The sequence below is a fragment of the Plectropomus leopardus genome, chromosome 1 (assembly GCF_026936395.1).
Source record: "Plectropomus leopardus strain MGB_pleo_1.0 chromosome 1, ASM2693639v1, whole genome shotgun sequence".
Taxonomy (NCBI): Eukaryota; Metazoa; Chordata; class Actinopteri; order Perciformes; family Serranidae; genus Plectropomus; species Plectropomus leopardus.
Window position 1 is genome coordinate 1,651,783 of NC_142176.1, and position 20,770 is coordinate 1,672,552.

A 20,770-nucleotide genomic window follows, 5' to 3' on the forward strand; every position below is an offset into this window, starting at 1 on the left:
TTACTTATAACTATATGCACACTGTAACACATTATAAGTATGTTTGTGGATTTACTATAGACATTGGCATCATAATGAGTTGTGATTATTTTTTATAAAGCATTATAAATAACTATGATTATACAGCACTATAGGTGCATTATGATGCATTTTAAGTATGTTCATAATGCTTTATAGACATGGGTTTCATAGAAAGTGTTAAACCTGCAGAGTAACCTGTGCAGGTTTCAGTTTGTCTTTCTCTCCTCTGCTGATGGGGAATTTGCTCTCCGCTCAGAGAAGTATGCTAATCTGCAGCAGCTAAATGTGGGAAGCCATCACTCACACGCTGCATGAAAACAACTGAAGAATGTAAAATGAGAGCCGAGATAAAAAGGATGACACATCCAGTCCTCCCTTCTCTGCACTCGTGCGAGCTCCGTGTTTCCACCAACGCCGGCTCTGCTCTAATTGACTGCTGCAGATGTAGTTGATGGACCGGAGCAGCCGGGAAGCCTCTGGGCAAGGTGACCTCCTCCGGTTTGATCAGCACAGGCTCTCATGGAGCCGCGCTGCACGCTGTGGTTCATTTGGATCCGTTTTGTAGTTTAAATCACATCATTTTACTGACAAAAACAAAACAGAAGAAATGCAGAATGAACAAACAGAGAGAGCATGTCATCGAAGAAACTGAGTGAAGTTTCTGAGAAAATAGATGTTACCTTGAGCTACAAAAGATGAACTCAGGCAGAGATACGGAGAAAGGAACGAGGTCAAAAGAAGCAGAAACAAAAGAACGAAGGCTGAGCAGTGAGAGGCGAAGGAAAAAGCTCCAGAGAGAGATTTGAGTTAATTTGATCATGTAGGTGAGACAGGATAGTCCAGCTCGTTCTCATACCGAAATCGTCAAATTCCGCCACTTTTGCAGTGATTTCCAACACGTTCTCACTCCGAACTCATCACATGGTTTTCGGCATCGTTGCTGCGTCAGCCTATGGGGTTCAAAGATGCCGCTACAGTGATATCAACGAATGAAGCAGCACGTTCCCTGTGTTCACACAACAGCGTGGACTGTCATTGCACGCCACGGTGCACCTATTATTTGGCACGTCTATGTGCATCGCATGTGGACGTGGAAAGTGGCTTTTGGTGTCACACTTCTACACTTAAAGCCACTGACCGACCATCACCATGTCATGACATTAGAGTGAGAATGGGACGGCTAAGAACGTGGCCAGACAGAACTATTTGGAGTGTTATGACACACCGCCGGACTGCGGCAGCATGGTACCCGCATTGGTGGCATCAGCTGACAACGTAACCGGAATCTGTCACGTCTGCATGATACGCTACTGGACTGTGTCAGGTTGAAATGCTGCGGGTAACTATGTAATATAAGGAACATTGAGGTGGGAGGGTGGTGGATGGATCCAACAAACCCCGGACTTTCACACCGGACTCCAGTGTTCGCTTCCCGTCTGAATGCGATGTTTTTTCTACACATTACCATGAAAATCCTTTCCACTAATCCTAACCATCCGTGCCAACATGTGTGTTTGTTGACATCCTTGTTTTGGTTGCAATGTGCTGTTGTTGCCTGAACATAACCGCGTGCAGCGTCATCACGGTGCGTGTGTTGACATCACAGTAGCGGCATCGCAGAACGTCAGCAGCAGACGCAAAGGATACCTGAAACATAACATGTGGACATCGACGTCCATTGCAAACCAGCAATAATTCCAAACTCTGAAATACTGCTGCTTTGACGGTGCTTTTGGCGTAAGATCGTGATGCCAAAAGCCATCTTTCATGTGCAAATAACCATGTGTTTCTGCAAAGGAGACTGAGAGGTCCGGCTACAAGGCCGTTTCTGTAAATGTTACCGCCTCTGAGGTTTTACCGAGAGTTTCTGCAACGGAAATTCGACTATAAACGATTTTTTTTTTAAGTTTGTCAAAATCAGCTGGGAGAGAGGTGTGTAGAAACAGCTGTCTGCGGCTTGCATCTGTCTGTTTCTCTGAGATAAAGTTTACAAACACAGAGCAGGAGCCAAACTAAGAGACGTGTTCTGTCCATTCGTCCGTCCGTCTGTCGTATCGATTTCTTCCTCTCCCTTTCAGAACAACAGACAGCACTGCAACTATGACTGTACTGCACCATACAAATCAATAGTACCTCGTATGAAAACGCCCTGAATAATGCAGGGATTGATCAGATGAGGGACAGGAAACAGGAACTGCAGTCAGAGCAGGCAGGAGAGAAACCGAGAACAGGACGAGCTCTGGAGAACCTGCAACGAGAACCACACACAGGAGAGAACCGCAGCAGAGCTACCGTCTGTCAGACTGTAAGTAAGAAGGCCGAGTACATGAAGAAGCTTCATTACAGAGATGAGATGCAGCTGCTGTGACACCTGCAGGCAATCACACACACATACACACACACAAGAAGAGCCTCGTACATCAGGCTTTTACTGATTGTACAACAATTTTTAATACGCTTAACACTGTGCAAGACGCAGTTACTTCCCGGCCCTATATATACATAATTATGTATGTATGTATGCATGCGTATATATGTATATGTATTTGATGTCCTTACTTGTGTTTGTTGTTTACTTTCCTCTTTTTTTGCAAATTTTCAGGTAATTTTGACTATTTTCTTGTTGAATTTGGGGTCGTTTCCTGTTAAGCTTGCCTTCTTCCCATGTTTTTAAAATAAATCAAGTCAATCTGCTCTGGTTTCAAAGGGTTAAAGTTGTCTTGTTGTGTGTGAGATTTGACGTAAAGCACTTTGATCTGTGTTGTTTGTCTTGAAGATGCCACATAAATACAGGTTTCTGTCATTTCTTCCTTTGCTTTTTGAGATAAACATGACTGTTTCCTTCTGAAAAACCTGAAAAACACATCGTGCCTCATCGGCCCAGCGGGGTGTTTTAGTGTGAAGGAGTTTTTCGGCTCCATCCCACACAGCTGAGTGTGTGAGTGCAGAGGAGCGTTTTCGTCCTCCTGCTGTGGAGCTGTGAACACCTCTGCTTCCTCCACTGACACTAAAACACCATCTGGTAGAGAGTGTGGAGGACTCGGGGGAGCTCGAGTCTGCTCAGGGACGGACACGAAGACGAGTCAGACCTCACCACCTTCTCTGTGTGTGGTCCGACTCACGGCCACGTCTTTCTAACTTCTCTCATCATCTGCAAACACACATGAACAGTTTTTGTTTCTGCTCGACCTGCAGAGGGTTAGAGAGGAGGGTGATTTTTAAATAATGCAGCAGACTTCCTGCTCACACAGCAGGGCAGAGAGCCAGTCACAGCGGGAAAACCATAACACATCTCCAGGATTTATCTCAGCTGGACCCACTGAGCTTTCTCTGCAAAAGCCAAAGCTGCACATGCTTCATTTTACACAATTGTGTTGTTTGAAAAGTACTAAAACTACCCCAGATTACATGTATATATGTATTTTTTTTAAACTATCTAAAAAAAAGATATTTAAATATTAGTCAACCCTTTGAAATAGTTTACATTTTAATTATAAATTTTTTATAGATATAACCTTTTGGACATTTTTCACTTTTGCTTTTTTGTTCTGGTGCTCGACACTCTTGATGAGTGTCACTTGACAGAAAATTTCGTTTGCTTGACACTTTTTTCAAAACACAACTGCATATTTTGTCGCACAATGTGATTGGTTACTACCATCACCATGGAGACAGTAGTTTTTAATACACACCGATGCAAACCTGCACTCAGAGTCTCTGTCCTCAGTAGCAGCCGCCTGTCTGTCAGCAGCAGCTCCTGCAGAGCTGAGAGGACAGCAGCCGGCCAAACTGTCTCCACCACGCTGACTGACAGCAGATTTTTACTGAACCAAAATATGTTTTAATACCAGCTCCACAGGAAGAAATCAACATTATTATTTTTTTTTATTATTATTATTTTTACTTTTTATTTTTGTTATGTTTATTTTACACCATATTTTTTTATTTTATGTTTTATTTTATTGTCTTTTTTTTAAAACTTTTGCTGTTTTAATTGTGAAGCACTTGTGGTTGCATGTTGAATGTAAGGTGCTACTGTATATATATTAAGTTGGGTTGAGTAAAACCATTGTGGTTGATGCAGAGACACACATGGTGTGGACAGAGAAAGCAGCTGTTTCTGCTCACAGAGGAGAAATGTCAGACCGAACAGATGAGATAAAACATTTCAGCTTTTCCTCAGAAGTCAAACAAACAAAAAGACGCCGTGCATACAAACGACTCTGCTCTCCCTCCACCATAAAATCACCTGCCACGCGGCGTGATGGCCTGTCCGTCTCAAATCAGCCGTCCTCCAGCAGCAGGATTGAGATTCTGGCTGCGTCTTGTCCTCTGAGGACAGGAGGAGTCCTGTTGGACGGAGGAGACGTTGTGAGTTGAGTCGTGCTCTGTCTCTGTCCATTACCTCAGCGTGTTCCCCCTGTCACATGTGATGGGCTCAGCAGTCGCCGCTGCAGGTGTCTGATGTATGAGCCCTGACAGGCCTCCGGAGGAGCTGCAGGCATGAAGGACTTTGGGGAAAGAAAGGTCGCCTGCTGAGGCCGAGCGGGGGGTAGATTTGTGTCTCTGCTGCTGTGATTGAAAAAACACATTCAGTTTGATGTTGTGGAAAAAAGGATTTAATGCATCTGAACTCCTCAGTCTGCTGCTGCAGAGAGGACGCTTGCTTTAACATATTCAGAGAGCTCACGTTAAACCTTTGAACTCTGAGCAAACTGGTGCAATTTCATTGAGAAACATGGATGATAAAGCAATGAGCAGCTTGGTAAGAAATGTTCCACAAATTTACAATGAATAAATAAAAGAAAAGAATGAAAAAATTAGAAGTAGACTAAGAAAAGTATTTTTAAAAAGCTAGAAAAGTGAAGGAAAAATGTCTAGGGGAAAAAAAGCTAGGAAAAAATGTTTGTAATTATCATAATTACATATTTAAATAAAGCTCATATTTGTATGAAGTGTGTAATACAGGCTGTGTGTGGTTTTCATGTGCGTTGTTTCTCACCCACTCAGCACCCACTCGAGTCACGCAACATCAAATATAATACAACAGCAAACACAAAAATATGATGGAAAACAAATATTCTAATCATTGAGAAAGATAAGCACAAGAAAACAAAGTGCATTCATACACTGTAACTGTAAAACTACTTATTATTTTAAAGAGTCAATATTGTAAATTACTTTAACAGTATATTACTTTTGAATTTATTACATTATTCTGCAGTAGATTGTGAGGTTTACAGGGTGATATTGGATCCAAATGTACAGTGTTTGACTGTATTTTGGAACAACTGTACATTACTTTTTAAAGCAATTTCACTGTAATAAATTTTCACATAACATTACGGTAAAACTCTGGGAGCTAGTTAACAACATAATACCATTATTTTACAGTGCCACTACCGTAAAATGCCTCAATATTATACTAGTGTTAAGTTTATTACAGTATTCTCCTGGAGTCTATAGGTTTACAGTACTTATACAGTACATTAATGTTAGAATTCGGCAGTATTTTACAGCAATTTCACTGTAACAACTTTTCCCATAAAGTTACATTATTCTGCAGTAGAATATGAGGTTTACAGTGATATTGTCTCCAAAAAGCATCAAGATTTATGATGTTTTGGTGTATTTTGGAAAACTGTGTATTAGTGTTAGACTTTGCCTGCATTTTTACAGTAATTTCACTGTAATAAATGTTTATGTATAATTACAGTAATCTACAGCAAACTGTAGTTGCCAGCATATTACCGTTATTTTACAGTGTCACTACTGTAAATTGCCTCAATATTATACTTCTGTTAAATTTAGAAGTATTTTGCATTATAGTGTGACAGTCTGTAGGTTTACAGTGTAAGCGTAGAGGTTTACAGTGAGTTACTGTTTTTTGGAAAAGCTGTAGGTTGGAATTTGGTAGTAGATTTACACAATTTCACTAAAACAACTTTTCCCGTAAAATTACAGTATTTCACAGTAGAACTTGAGGTTCACAGTGTAATATTTGGTAGAAAAAGCTTTAAAATGTATGGTGTTTTATAGTGTCTGAATGTTTAAAAAAAACTGTTAAAGTTTGAATTATTTAATATATTTTTATAATTTGTTACAGTGTGGACATCAAACCTTTTCTTCTTCTTCTTCTTGTTCACAGTCAGTGTCGATGTTTTGCTGCAGCTGATGGAGGAACGTGAAGGTCGACTGTTCAATAAAGTAACACAACAGAAAAATAAAAATACTCTTAACACACATTAAACACGACCTCGATGACAAAATGAGCCACACTTCACTGCACACAGTGAGGAGGTCATTAAATACGATCGGGACGGCAGAATACAGAAAGTCAAACCTTCACTCTGCAGAATGAGTCTTTGTGATGATGCTGCACGAGGAGGAGGAGGAGGAGGAGGAGGAGGAGGAGGAGGAGGACGAAGACTCCTGGCTCTCATACAGAATAACAAACATACTGCTGCTGGGAGAGACACTGTGGACATTTTCCAGCTGTGTCCGCAGCTCCAGGTCCAGTCCTCCACGCTGCATCGTACTCCTGTCCATGCAGGAGGAACCAGGAGGAACCAGGAGGAACCAGGAGCAGCTGAAAGCCCTGAGGACACAAAAAAGTGACTCACACAACATTTCAAGTATCAGTCCTCCAGAGCACGACCCACATGTGGAGACAGGATCTTTCCACAACTTTTAATCATCTATGTTCGTCATATATTTACATTTTTCATGAGTTCACGAGGCTCCAACCGAAATAAACTCCTCTTCAGTTTAAACTTAATATTAGAACAATTTATTTGGAGGTAAACACGAAATTAGGGGTCGACAGATGGCTGATTATCGTCTATCTGTATCTGCGTTTTCTTTAAATTAGTGCTGATAAAATTAATTGCAAAAAAATGTAAGTATGGGAAGAACTCTTACTTTTTTAAACCTCAGGGAGCTAATTTTATTCATTCACTTTTTATTTAAATTTTTTTTTGAAGTGCTTCTCTATCGTAGAAAAGTCGTGCTTCAGCAGAAGGGGCCATGGAGAAAAAAAAAGAAAAATAAGGCAAAATAAGAGCAAGGAAACCAAAGTTTTTGTGCCCAAACATAACCGTATATAAAGAAAGTTTCGTCACAGAATAACGTGCACCTGCAACACGTCCGTGCTTTGCAGCAGGGTCGATAATTTGCATTTTGCAGATTATCTGCATTTTATTTTAATGCTCTCCGTTAACATTAGTTATTTAAAAGTGCAAAGAAACTTTTTCTTTGTAAAACCTCAGGGAGATATTTTTATTTATTCATTTTTATTTAAATTTTCACTTATTTTGCTGTAAATTATGTTTAAAGCTTCAGCTTTGATTAAAAGGCATTTAAACAAAGTTTTGAGTTCGAGTTTGTTAGATTCAAAATCCTAAATATTGACAGAAAGATATTGGTATTAGTAAATATTAGTTATCGGTCTCATTAACTACAAATAATCAATATCGGCCCTGAAAAAACACTATCGGTTAACCCCGAATTTGCAGAAACATACAGCGACAACATTTTTCTGGCGCTTTGGCTGCTGTGACATAATCATATTCATCATTTTTATTCTTGAACCAAACTTTTACAGATTCAGCGGCGTGAATGAGACAAAGTTTGAAGTCTCCTGTGAGCGAGCGGCAGATTCGTCAGGACGCCGTGACAGAGTTTGACCCTCGTCGGCGACCTCACGCAGACTCACAGGGTCACTAATGACTTCCTCTGTGAGCATCAACGCCCCTCATTGTGAGGTGAAATTACATTAAGCTCAACATGGCTGACGGTGATCTCACTGCTCTGGACTCTGTGTGTGTGTGTGTGTGTGTGTGTGTGTGTGTGTGTGTGTGTGTGTGTGTGTGCGCGTGTGTGCGTGTCTTGCCTGTTTCCTGTCAGCTGTTGTTTCTCACGTCTGTGTTGAAGGACGTCTGCTGTGCTGGCGTGTGGAGCTGAACACACCCGTCTGACTTTCTTCGTGGTTTCCTGAGAGCGCACTGCTGGAACAACAGATCGATAATCAATAACCGATATGTTTCTGACAGCTTCACATTACAGCAGGTGAACGGCTCACACAACACGTGAACACCAGCTGCACACGCGTGTTCTTAAAAACACACCAGTAACAAACGTCTACTGAAGCAGCTGCTGAACATCCAAATACGCAGATATTTTATTTAAAGGGACAGTTCACCCAAAAATGAAAATTCAGTCATGATGTACTCACCCTCATGCCGATGAAGTCAGGGAAGTTTTAAAGTCCAAAAAACACTGCAGGAGGCTCACAGAGAAAAGGCTTTACACTAGACACACACACACACACACACACACACACACACACACACACACATATGTGTTTGTCTGTATAAATACATACACATATATAAATATATATATGCACACACACATACATTTATTTATTTATATGTATATATCGGCACTATCGATATCTATCTAAATGACACTCTAATTAAATGTCTTTAATCTTATGGATAAACTGATTGATTGTCAGGTGCGGTTCTCAGTTTGTAAAGTGTTTATAAAATGTTCAGATAAAATCATGAAAATGTCTCGTAGTCGAATATAAACCTGTTTAATTCATGTTATAAACATGAATTAAACTGGTTGAAGAATAGTACTTCGGAGTCTTATTTTATTAACCTTTAAAAAAAACTTGAAACGTCAGAATGTTTTAAGATTTTTGGACCTGTCCACGTTTAAATAATTTCATAATAATTATATAATAATAATTCATTATGCAGTTAAAACACTGTTTTCACACTTTCTGCAGCATCAATCCTCCATTTTTCTAAACTTACAGAAGCAAAAAAAATGAACAGGATTATCATTTTATTATAATAATATATGTAAATGAAGAATACTAAATACTACACTAACAGACTTCACAGTTCAACTGAATTTTTTGTGTCTTTTTCTTTTCTTTCTGCTTCTGTTTCTGATGTTTGTGCAGAGTGACGGCGTCCTCTGGTGGTTTTCACCAGAACTGCAGGATTCAGTCACACTGGAAATAAATGCATTTACACTGCAAGTACTGCAGGCCTACTTACACTGAACAACTTCAAGGTACTTTTACTAAACTTTTTAAATTTTATGCAACTTTCTGTTTCAAATCCAAAACAACGAGCTGAAAGTGCAATCGTCACTACAAACGCCTCCTTTCACAAACTCATTTGATTCCTTATTAATATAAAAATATGAATTATTGCAGCTTCAAGACTGGAAATAAAGCAGAGAAAGTGCACGAAAAACAAACAAGTAAACAATCTACTGTAATCAGTTTATTGTCAAAATGAAAGAATGAATGTTGTGAGCGCACACTTTCTAATCTAATCCAGCTCCAGACGTCCGTCCGGTTACAAACGTACTCGCCGTCTTAGAGACTATTATGGAGGTTAATGGGATGCTTTCATACACTCTATGTACACAAACACAAAACGGGAAGGTGGATTTGTACATTATAAAAAACTTCTTGGCTGAAAGTTAAAAATTGTACATGAATGAATTTCAAATGATTTTTATGTATAAACACATTTCCGAGATGGATCTTCCAAAAAATATCTCTTCTGCTCCAAAATAATTTCCCCTTTTTCCTCACATTTTAAAGTACCAAAAAGTGGTTAAAAGAAATATTTCACTCCTCAAACTCGTCTTGTTTTTTTAGATCAAAGTGGGTAAAATATAAACTTAAAGCGACATTTAAAAAAATTAAACTTGCTTGTCGTCAGAGACAGTTGTAAACTGGGAGTGATACTTTCAGAAAACAAGTATCATAAATGTTCCTCTTTAGTACCACATTATTTCTATTATTTCCAGAACAAAATTAAGAAAACATGAAAAAATACACAAAAAAACAAACAACAAGCAACTTTTAAAAACCAGCTGCTAAAGAAAACTCCGGCAGACGTTTTTTTGGATTCAAATTCACACAAATAAAGCCTAAAATTATATACAAAGTACCTAAAACATTTCACAATAACTCAAAACGCTGGTGTATAAAAATAAAAATAAGACAAAAAAACAATGCACCACACACACGCGAGGTGGATTTTCCAGTTGTCCAAATCTGTTGTCACGCAAACGTTAAAATCCTGTCGTCACACACAATAAACATGATTTCTCTTCAGATTTTTTCGGGAAAAACGAAGACCGCGAAGCGATAACTTGCAGAAAAACCAACGAGCGCCGCTGTAATCTGAGCCCGACAGCCTCAAACATAAATTCTCCAACAGCTTCCTCGAAAATAAATTTAACATTTTCAGCTTCGCTCTCTGATCCAAAAGTTTCTAAAGTGCTCCAAAGACAGAAAGAAAAAACGGACCGAAAAAACAAAAAGATGGAAGAGCCTCAACAGAAGAAGAATCGAACGAAATATAATGCAAACTAATTATTTTACATTTAGACAAAATGTTTCACCGAATACAGAGTGAAATCAACAAAACGCATTACTGGACTGTTTTCTGTCTTTCTTTGTGTTTCCTCTGAGCTTCTTTAGTATTTTGGCACTTTGGTGTAATCTTCTGTGTGGATGTTTCTGCACAGACAGATGGACAGGATCATCCCCAGCAGCTGTCGAGCAAAGAACGAAACATACATCAGCACATTTCACATCTTAGAAAAACATTTTAGAAATATTTTCTAGCTTCAAAAAATTTTTCTTTAATTTTTTATATCTTCAGAACATATGATTTCATCATATTGGACAAAAAATATTAGACCTACTAAGCATTTTATATATTAAAATTATTTTATATGCTCAAAATAGTTTTTATTTTTAAAAGATTTTATAACTTATATAAAATTTTCATATTTTGAAAATATTTTAAACCTTTAAAATATTAAATATTTTTTAAATGTTTCACATGTTTATATATTTAAAATTTTAAAACATTTTTTATCTTCAAAATATGTTTTATTTTTTTTATATTTGCATATCTTCAAAACATTTCATATCTTCCAAATACTTTGTTTGGAAAATATTTTCTATTTTTTACATCTTCTAAACATTTCATATCTTGAAAATATTTTGTCTTCAAAACATTTTATATCTTCAAATTTTTTTATATTTTGATAATGCTCTTTTAAATACTTCAGATTTTCAAAATACTGGAAATCATTTAAATATTTGATATTTTCAAAATGTTTTATATCTTCTGTTAGAGCCATTTTTTGGGTTATGTGTATTTGTGTTTATTTTTTTTTGTTTGTCTGGAAGCCACAGTAGGTGGCGCTCTGCACTGTGTGGGCAGGAATGATTAAATAGAGCAAGACGTAATTACTCAGCAGGTGTGCTGCTGAATGAGAGAGCAAACAGTTTTTTGACCGTCACGTCACGTCACGTCACGTCACGTCGGATCGTGGTCGTCGACTTTATTTATGCGTTGTGGCAAATATGTGAGCCCTTTTGTTTGTATGTGCAGTTCAATTATCGGCGCATTGTGTCAAGAGCGTTTATAAATAAATGTGGATGATTACAAGAAGTGTTGGATTCATTGGACCCGGAAGACGACGGACGCGTCAATTATCAGTCTCAGCAGGTAGCAGCAGCCCCTCAGTGGCTTAGGTTCGTTTTGTTGTTTTTGTTAAGAACAAGTCACTATATTTAAGTCAAAAAACTTCGCTTCAGTTAGTCTAGTTAGTCGCGGAAAGGCCACCGCACGGAGGCAGAGCCAACGCCGGAGCTAACGCCGGAGCTAATGCCGGTCGAGCCGCATGGAAGACGCCAACAACAGCTGTGTTTCCCGGAGTGACACCGATCATCATCAGCTGATTCATCCGCTACCACCGGTCCATCTTACGGCGCCCACCGCTTGCATTAAGGTATGAGCAGTAGCGCTACCAGCTTATGGCCATAATAAAAAATAAATTAAGTGTGCACACGACTTTGCGAGCGTAATCCCAATGCATTGGTCGCTAAAAATAACAATGACGATCGCGTCATAAAAACGAACCTTTCTCATCGAGTGCATATTGGATTTTATTATGGAACATTAAAAAAAAAAAAAAAGACATGATGGACGGTAAATCTGATGATCCGGTTGCTCAAATGACTGTCACTGCTTCTAGTGAAGTGGGAAATTCAAATGAAGCACTGTTGGGTAAAGGTAAAAGAACTGTTAAATTGACCCACAAGGCTTATGTTGAAAAATGTGAAAGGTTGCAAAATGTAAGAAAAGATAAACTACACAAGGTAAAAAATTTAAGAAAGGTAACTGAAGATCATATGCTTGAAATTAATGTTGCAGAGGTTAAAGGTGCACTGGAAAAAATTATTTGTTTGTGTGAAGAAGCAAAAATTGCTCATGATTCTCTGGTGCCTTTAATGTCCACTGAAGAAAGTGAGAAACAGAATGTGTGGTTTGCTGCAAAAATGTTGGTTGAAAATGGTTTCATTGACGATGTTAAACAGTGGTTGAGAAATAATGAAAATGGTGGTGATGTGGTTGATGATGTTCATCCTGATGATAGTATATCAAATGTTGCCAGTAAACGTTCTCACCAAAAAAGCATATGCAGTGGTAAAAGCAGCAACAAAAGTGGTCACACAACAGCTTCTACTCGCATTAAAATCGAGGCAGAAAAGGCTGCCCTTCTTGCTCGATCTGCAGCGTTAAAGAAAAAACATGCTTTGGAGAAGCAAGAAGCAGAACTAAGGAGACAAAGAGAGCAGCTTGAGCTTGATGCTGAAATTGCTGCATCCACAGCAAAGCTAGCAGTTTTGGAAACTGTTTCAGAATGTTCACGCAAATCTCAAGCATCCAATGGAATGAATTCATATCTACAAAGGAAAAAGGAACAAAACACAACTTTCAAAGAACTCAATCCTGCAGCAAAGTCATATGAACCTTGGACAGGGACTGCAATGTTGCAAACCGATTTCCCAGCACTTCATAAGGACTCAAGTGCACAGAACACACACACTGTGGAAAAAGGGCAGGAGTGCATCCCTGGATCAGGGCAGGAGGCACACAGGAAAACAACAGAAACGAATGGAACAACACAATGTGGAGATGCACAACATCAGATTCTTCATTTGCCAGTAAATAATGAGCAGACTGCATCAGTTGAGCAGACGCAGTTGCTTTCTGCACAAATGCATGGAGATCTATGCACCATAATGCATAAACAGAATGAAATAACAGCAGCTCTTGTTCAACAACAACGCCTACTGTCCTTACCATCTCGAGACATTCCTGTATTCGACGGTGATCCTCTCCAGTACAGAAACTTCATCAGAGCTTTTGAGCATGGAGTGGAAGCAAAAGCTAACAAAGCTGACTGTCTTTATTTTTTGGAACAGTTTACAAAGGGTCAGCCTAGAGAATTGGTGAGGAGCTGTCAGCATATGATTCCGGATAGAGGCTATCAACTGGCTAAAGAACTTCTGCGTGAACACTTTGGAAATGAATACAGGATTGCTGCAGCTTACATAGAGAAGGCTCTGGCTTGGCCTACAGTGAAATCAGAAGATGTGAAATCACTTCAGGCTTTTTCTCTGTTTTTGCGTGGTTGTTGCAACGTGATGGAGGAGCTTCACTACATGCAAGAACTAGACATGCCAACTAACATGAGAGCAATTATGACAAAGTTGCCATTTAAATATAGGGAGAAATGGAGGACAAATGCACATGAAATCTTGGAGAGGTGCAATCGAAGAGCTCGCTTTAAAGACCTTGTTTCTTTCCTTGAACGTCAAGTTAAGATCATTTCTGATCCACTCTTTGGGGACATCCAGGACACAAGTGTTTCACCTACATCAAGGAGTGTATGCAAGTTCAAGTCTCAGCCCAAATTTAGCAGAGTCAGAGGTGACAGCTTTGCCACTACCGTTACTGTTGTGGATACAGCAGAAGGTTCACACTCAGACCCACAGAGGCAAGACTCAATGGAAAGGTCTGAGAAAGCATGCGTCTGTTGTTCCCAGTTGCACACATTGGAGGAATGTCCAAAGCTGAAAAGAAAGAAACATCGGGACAAAATTACTTTTCTAAAGGAAAAGAGGATGTGTTTTGGCTGCTTGTGTAGTGGACACATGAGTAAGGATTGCGACAGGCGTCTGACTTGCAAAGAGTGTGGTCAAGAATCATCCTACTGTGCTTCATATTTCTGAAAGGCCAAGAACCAGCACAGAAGGTGAACACTCTAAAGAAACAGTTAATGTTAAACCACCCTTTTCAGAAACTTGTGGTCACACAGGGCCGGAAAGGAGGATAGCATTTTGTCCATTCTGCCAATCCAGGTTAAATACATCAAGGGAGACAAAATAATACAAACCTATGCATTTCTGGATCCCGGCAGTACAGCTACGTTTTGTTCAGAGCACCTGATGCAAAGGTTGAACATCGATGGTAGAAGAACCAATTTCCTTTTGCGCACCATGGGGCATGAAAAAGTTGTTGTCACTCACGCTTTGAATGGTTTGGAGGTGGCTGGCCTTGACAGTAACCACTTTTACAGTCTTCCAGAAGTTCTCACACAAAGAAAAATGCCTGTGACCCCTAACAACATTGTCACACAGGAAGAATTGGCAAAGTGGCGTCTCTAACGTCCGCATCCCCTGCATAGACGCCAATGTTGACATGTTGATTGGTACCAACGTCCCTAAGGTATTGGAACCCTGGGAAGTTGTCAACAGCCAAGGGAATGGCCCGTATGCAGTAAGAACTGTACTTGGTTGGGTTGTTAATGGTCCCCTTCGTGATGGAGAGCACAGTAACCCTAAAGCAAGGTTCTCAGTGGCTGCCGTCAATAGGATTTCTGTGTGTAAGCTGGAGGAGTTGTTGAACAACCAGTACAATCATGACTTCAATGAAAGAAGTACAGAGGAAAAGGGGATGTCGAGAGAAGACATCAGATTCTTAAAGATTATGGATGAGTCAGCACAGTTTCAGGATGGCCATTACAGCTTAAAAATGCCCTTCAGAAAAGAACAGCTTACTCTTCCTAATAATCTTTCAATGGTCAAGCAAAGGTTGTTTGGATTAAAGGGGAAGTTCAGAAAGGATGAACTGTTTCACCAGGAATACACCAACTTCTTCACTGATGTTATACGGAAAGGCTATGCAGAGAAAGTGCCTCAACATCAATTGGATGGAGAAATTGGAAAGGTTTGGTATATTCCCCATCATGGTGTGCGTCATCCCAGAAAGGGTACTTTGCGTGTTGTCTTTGATTGTTCAGCTGAGTTTAAAGGAGCCTCACTCAACAGCCAGCTTCTTCAAGGCCCGAACCTGACCAGTTCGCTGCTAGGAGTCCTCGTCAGATTCAGGCAGGAGCCAGTAGCGTTCATGGGAGACATTCAGTCTATGTTCTACCAGGTTAAAGTGGCCGAAGAGGACAAAGACTTCCTTCGCTTCTTGTGGTGGTCTGATGGTAACGTGAGCAAGGAGATTGTGGAGTATCGAATGTCAGTCCATTTGTTTGGTGCCGTCTCATCTCCAAGTTGTGCCAGTTACGCACTTAGGAAGACAGCAGAAGACAATCAAGCTCACTTTTCATCAGAAGTGGTGAAAACAGTCAAGCGAAATTTTTATGTTGATGACTGTTTGAAGAGCCTGCCCTCAGAAGAGGAAGCGGTGGTGATGGTTAAAGCTCTCAGTGACCTCTGCCTAAGGGGAGGTTTCACTTTGACAAAGTGGATCAGTAACAGCCGGACAGTGCTGCAAAACATTGAAGAGGAACACAGAGCTAAAGACTGGAAAGAGCTGGATCTGGAAAGAGATGAGCTTCCAGTGGAGAGAGCCCTTGGACTACAGTGGTGCGTGGAGTCGGATACGTTCAAGTTCAAAATGATGGTGAAAGAGCAACCGCAGAGCAGAAGAGGATTGTTGTCGATAATCTGTTCCGTTTATGATCCCTTGGGGTTTCTTGCACCAGTGACACTGTCAGCAAAGGTTATGCTGCAAGAGCTCTGTCGGAGACGTTGTGGATGGGACGACAACATACCTGCAGACATTAGCCATCAGTGGACAGGATGGTTGGAGGATCTGAAAGGGTTGTCTTCATTCAAAGTTGAGAGATGTATCAAGCCCAAGCACTTTGGACAGGCCATTAAAAGCGCAGCTGCATAACTTTTCAGACGCCAGTGAAGATGGTTTTGGCACTGTTACCTACCTCAGAATCGAAAACAGCAAGAGCGAGGTCCATGTCTCCTTCTTGTTGGGAAAAGCGAGAGTTACCCCCCTGAAACAGATAACTATTCCTCGTCTGGAGCTTACAGCTGCTGTCCTAGCTGTTCGAGTTGATCAGATGTTGAGAGCAGAATTGGAGCTGCCATTGGATCAGTCAACTTTCTGGACGGACAGTACTTCAGTGCTTAAGTACATAAAAAATGAGGACAGACGTTTCCACACATTTGTGGCGAATCGGTGTCAACCATCAGAGATTCAACTCATGTCTCTCAGTGGAGGTACATCAATACCAAAGACAACCCTGCTGATTATGCCTCTAGAGGTATGAAGGTTGGAGATCTGCTGAATGGTGGGAGCTGGATCAAGGCCCAAGGTTTCTCTTCGACCCAGAAAAGGATTGGCCTGCAGACATCACAGAGGCCACACTTTCAGTTGATGATGTAGAGGTCAAAAGGGATGCCACGGTAAACACAGTCATCACTCAGAACTCTTCTAATGCTACAGACCAGCTTCTATCATACTTTTCAGATTGGAGGAAACTTAAGGTGGCAGTTGCATGGTTTCTCAAATGGAAGAGGATCCTTCTGCAATTGAGTCAAAAGAGAAAGGAATTGCATGCTCTTGAGTTCAACAGAAAGGATGCAGATGGGTCACATGTGTCACTGGAGATGGAGAGGGCTAAAAAAGCAATGTGTCAAATCTTGTCAGCTGAGAATCTTTTGGATGCTGAAGTTTCCATCATTCGCTATTGTCAGCAGAAAAGGTTCAAGGTGGAGATTGCTGCCCTATCAGCTGGAAAATCTGTGCCAAGAGACAGTTCTATTTACAAACTGGACCCATGTCTCGAGGATGGACTTGTAAGAGTTGGAGGCCGTTTGAGTAAGGCAGCTCTACCAGAAGAGACAAAGCATCCACTCATCTTGTCAAAAGATCAACACATCTCCACACTCATATTAAGACACATACACCAACAAGTTGGCCATGGTGGAAGAAATCACACCTTGTCAAGATTACGAAAGAAGTTCTGGATAACAAGTGCCACTTCAGCTGTGAGAAAAATCATATCACAGTGCAGCTTCTGCAGACGATACAAAGGGAAGTTGGGTGAGCAAAAGATGGCGGACTTACCAAAGGAAAGGCTCCTTCCTGATCTCCCTCCCTTCACGAATGTGGGAGTAGATTACTTTGGGCCTTTGGAGGTGAAGAGAGGTCGAGGTTTGTGTAAGCGTTATGGTGTCATCTTTACCTGTTTGGCCAGCAGAGCTGTTCATTTGGAAGTAGCTCCATCCTTGGATACTGACGCATGTATTAATGCCTTACGAAGGTTCATCAGCCGAAGAGGACAAGTGTCATCTATGCGCTCAGATAATGGTACGAACTTTGTTGGAGCCAAGAAAGAGCTGAGAGAAGCACTTGCATCTTTAAATCACGGCCAGATACAGAGAGACTTATTGCAAGATGGGATCCAGTGGAACTTTAATCCACCTGCAGCATCACATCATGGTGGTGTTTGGGAGCGTGTCATTCGTATGGTAAGGAAAGTTCTCACCTCTGTGTTACATCTTCAAACACTGGATGATGATGGACTCCACACCGTTTTGTGCGAGGTTGAGGCTATTTTGAATGGACGCCTCACTAAGCTTTCAGATGATCCAACTGATCTTGAACCACTCACTCCAAATCACATTCTCCTGATGAAAGGGAAACCAGTCTTATCACCTGGACTGTTTAACAAAGATGATATGTACGTGAAGAGGAGATGGCGACAAGTCCAATATATTGCGGATTTGTTTTGGAAAAGATGGGTACAGGAGTACCTCCCTTTGCTCCAAGAACGGCAAAAATGGAATCAAAAAATTAGAAATTTTGTTCCTGGAGACATTGTTGTTGTTATGGATTCTGCTGCTCCTCGTGGATCCTGGCCTCTTGGCAGAGTTTTGGAAACTTTCCCCGACAAGAAAGGTCTAGTACGCTCTGTGCGTCTCCAGACGAAGGCAAATATCTTGGAAAGACCTGTCACAAAGCTGTGCCTATTACAGGAAGCTGCAAGTTGTTAGTGTTGACTTTATGGTGACCTCTGAGTCAAACCAGGTTGTTGGTGCACAATATTGGGTATTATTTGGTACATTTTTTTTTTGTGTGTTATTGGGATAATGGCTCTGTAATTAAATTTTGAAGGTAATTGTAATGTCAGCTGTCATTTACAATTAGGGGCCGGCGTGTTAGAGCCATTTTTTGGGTTATGTGTATTTGTGTTTATTTTTTTTTGTTTGTCTGGAAGCCACAGTAGGTGGCGCTCTGCACTGTGTGGGCAGGAATGATTAAATAGAGCAAGACGTAATTACTCAGCAGGTGTGCTGCTGAATGAGAGAGCAAACAGTTTTTTGACCGTCACGTCACGTCACGTCACGTCGGATCGTGGTCGTCGACTTTATTTATGCGTTGTGGCAAATATGTGAGCCCTTTTGTTTGTATGTGCAGTTCAATTATCGGCGCATTGTGTCAAGAGCGTTTATAAATAAATGTGGATGATTACAAGAAGTGTTGGATTCATTGGACCCGGAAGACGACGGACGCGTCAATTATCAGTCTCAGCAGGTAGCAGCAGCCCCTCAGTGGCTTAGGTTCGTTTTGTTGTTTTTGTTAAGAACAAGTCACTATATCTTCAAAATATTTGTTTATTTTTAAAATATTTGTAGATCTTCAAAATATTCTCTTAAAAATATTTTCTATCCTAAAAATATTTTATATTTTTAATATATTTTAAACATTTCTTCCACATATTTTATGTTTAAAAAAATTGTTTTTTTAAAAAAAAAATCATATCCTTAAGATATTTTAGATCTTCAAAACATTTTAGATGTTCAATATATTTTACATCTTTTAAATATTTAATATTTTCAATGCATTTTATATCTTCAAAAAAATTATATAATATAAATATTCAATATTTTCATATTTTATAGTTTGAAAAATAAAATAAAATAAAATGTATCCATGTTTGATTTTGATGAGAAAAAGGCTGATTTTAAAAAGCTCAGACTAAAGTAAAACTGGACATTTGTCTCCACAGTGAATCTACATTTTTGGTGATGAGGCTAAAAACAGACCGAGACATCGTGTTTTTGGGAGCAGGTACCTCGATCAGAGCCACTCCGAGGCAGATCCCGAGCACGACCCCGATGTTGGTGAGCAGCCAGCTCTCCACGCTGTCGGCGCAGCCCTGAAACAGATTCACCCTCACAATGAACGAACGAATGAATAAATACAGAAATAAACGAGGAGCTCAGCCAGGTGACGGGAAACAGGTAAGACAACATTAAAAAAAAGAGAGCGTACCACGTCGTAGACGGGCCAGTCGGGCGTCTGAGCCTCACAGAAGCCGCTGTCGGAGAAGTTTCCGGTGGCGAGCGAGATGTTCTGGCAGGAGCAGGGAAACAGCATCTGGGAGCTGTTGAAGATCACCATGTTACCGCTCCAGTCGTCACGGCCGCTCCAGCCACAGCACTCCATCTGCACGTTCAGATTTGGGCACAATGTTAGAAAAAATAATCAAAAAATAACTTAAAAATAGAAAATAAGTTCACTGTGAAAATAATCACGAATTGATGGTTCAAAATTAGCTCCAGCAAACACGAAAAAGAAGATCGATAAATTATATCAAAGCAAAAAAAGATGAGATTTAAAATAAATCAAAGTAAATTAGGCTTTAAGGTATTTACATGACTGTGAGACAAAGTGTTGATTTTGTTTTGTAATAAATATTCTGAACTCCTTAAAATTTGCTCCTGATGAATCCCCCCAGATTATAATACAACTAAAATTAGCCCTGGAAAAAAAACAAAAAAAAGGGTTGCAAAGCACTTTCCTTAATCGAAAAGAATATAAAAACGCTGCTAATTTCAAACAATACCAAATGATATTTTTTCTCAGTCAAAGCTAAAAGCAGCATATTGTATTTACTGTGACAGCAGTTCATAGACTTTTGATTAATTGCCTAAATTTCCATGAACAATTAAATACTTCATGACAGATGAATTGATTGTCGATTAATTGTTATCATCTATAAAAAGATTTGTTTCAAAAAAACCTAAACTGGAACCAGCAAACTCACTCTGCAAATTAACTGAAACTAAAGTAAAGAGAATTTTTTTTAGTACAAATAAAAACTTAATAATATTAAATAAATATTACATAAAATATAAATATGAAAAATCTATAATAATATATAATATTAAAAATATTAAAATGTACATTAAAATACAAATGAATAAAAAATTAAAAAAAAAAAGCGAATAATTCCAGATCAGTGCTTCCCACTCACGTTCCTCTGGATGAAGTCCCAGGCCTGCTCCGTGGTCGAGTTGTTTCCGGGGTAGTTGGCCAGCACTTTGGTGACGATCTTCGACATTTCTTTATTTAACTGCAGAAACAGGTTTGTGGTGTTTATTAAAATATAGGTTAAATTTGGAGAAAGAAAATTGGCTTAGCTTTGTGACGTTCTGTAGACGACTAAAGTTGCTCACTGACGGTAAAGTTGCGACCGACCAAAAAAAAAAAAAAACAGAATAAAATAATAATAAAAATCAATAAAT

General features: G+C 39.7%; 1 protein-coding gene across 1 annotated transcript in view; it reads right to left on the reverse strand.

The window, feature by feature from the left end:
• Positions 1-9,313: 9,313 nt before the first annotated feature.
• Positions 9,314-20,770, reverse strand: part of LOC121938785 (CD82 antigen-like) — a 45,107-nt gene continuing 33,650 nt past the window's right edge. The window contains exons 6-9 of the mRNA XM_088077612.1: positions 20,500-20,598; positions 19,515-19,688; positions 19,315-19,398; positions 9,314-10,614 (exon numbers count right to left, since the gene is read on the reverse strand). Of these exons, the coding sequence (XP_087933738.1) occupies positions 10,537-10,614; positions 19,315-19,398; positions 19,515-19,688; positions 20,500-20,598 (435 nt within the window). The 3' untranslated portion in view covers positions 9,314-10,536. The remainder of the gene's footprint in view (positions 10,615-19,314; positions 19,399-19,514; positions 19,689-20,499; positions 20,599-20,770) is intronic.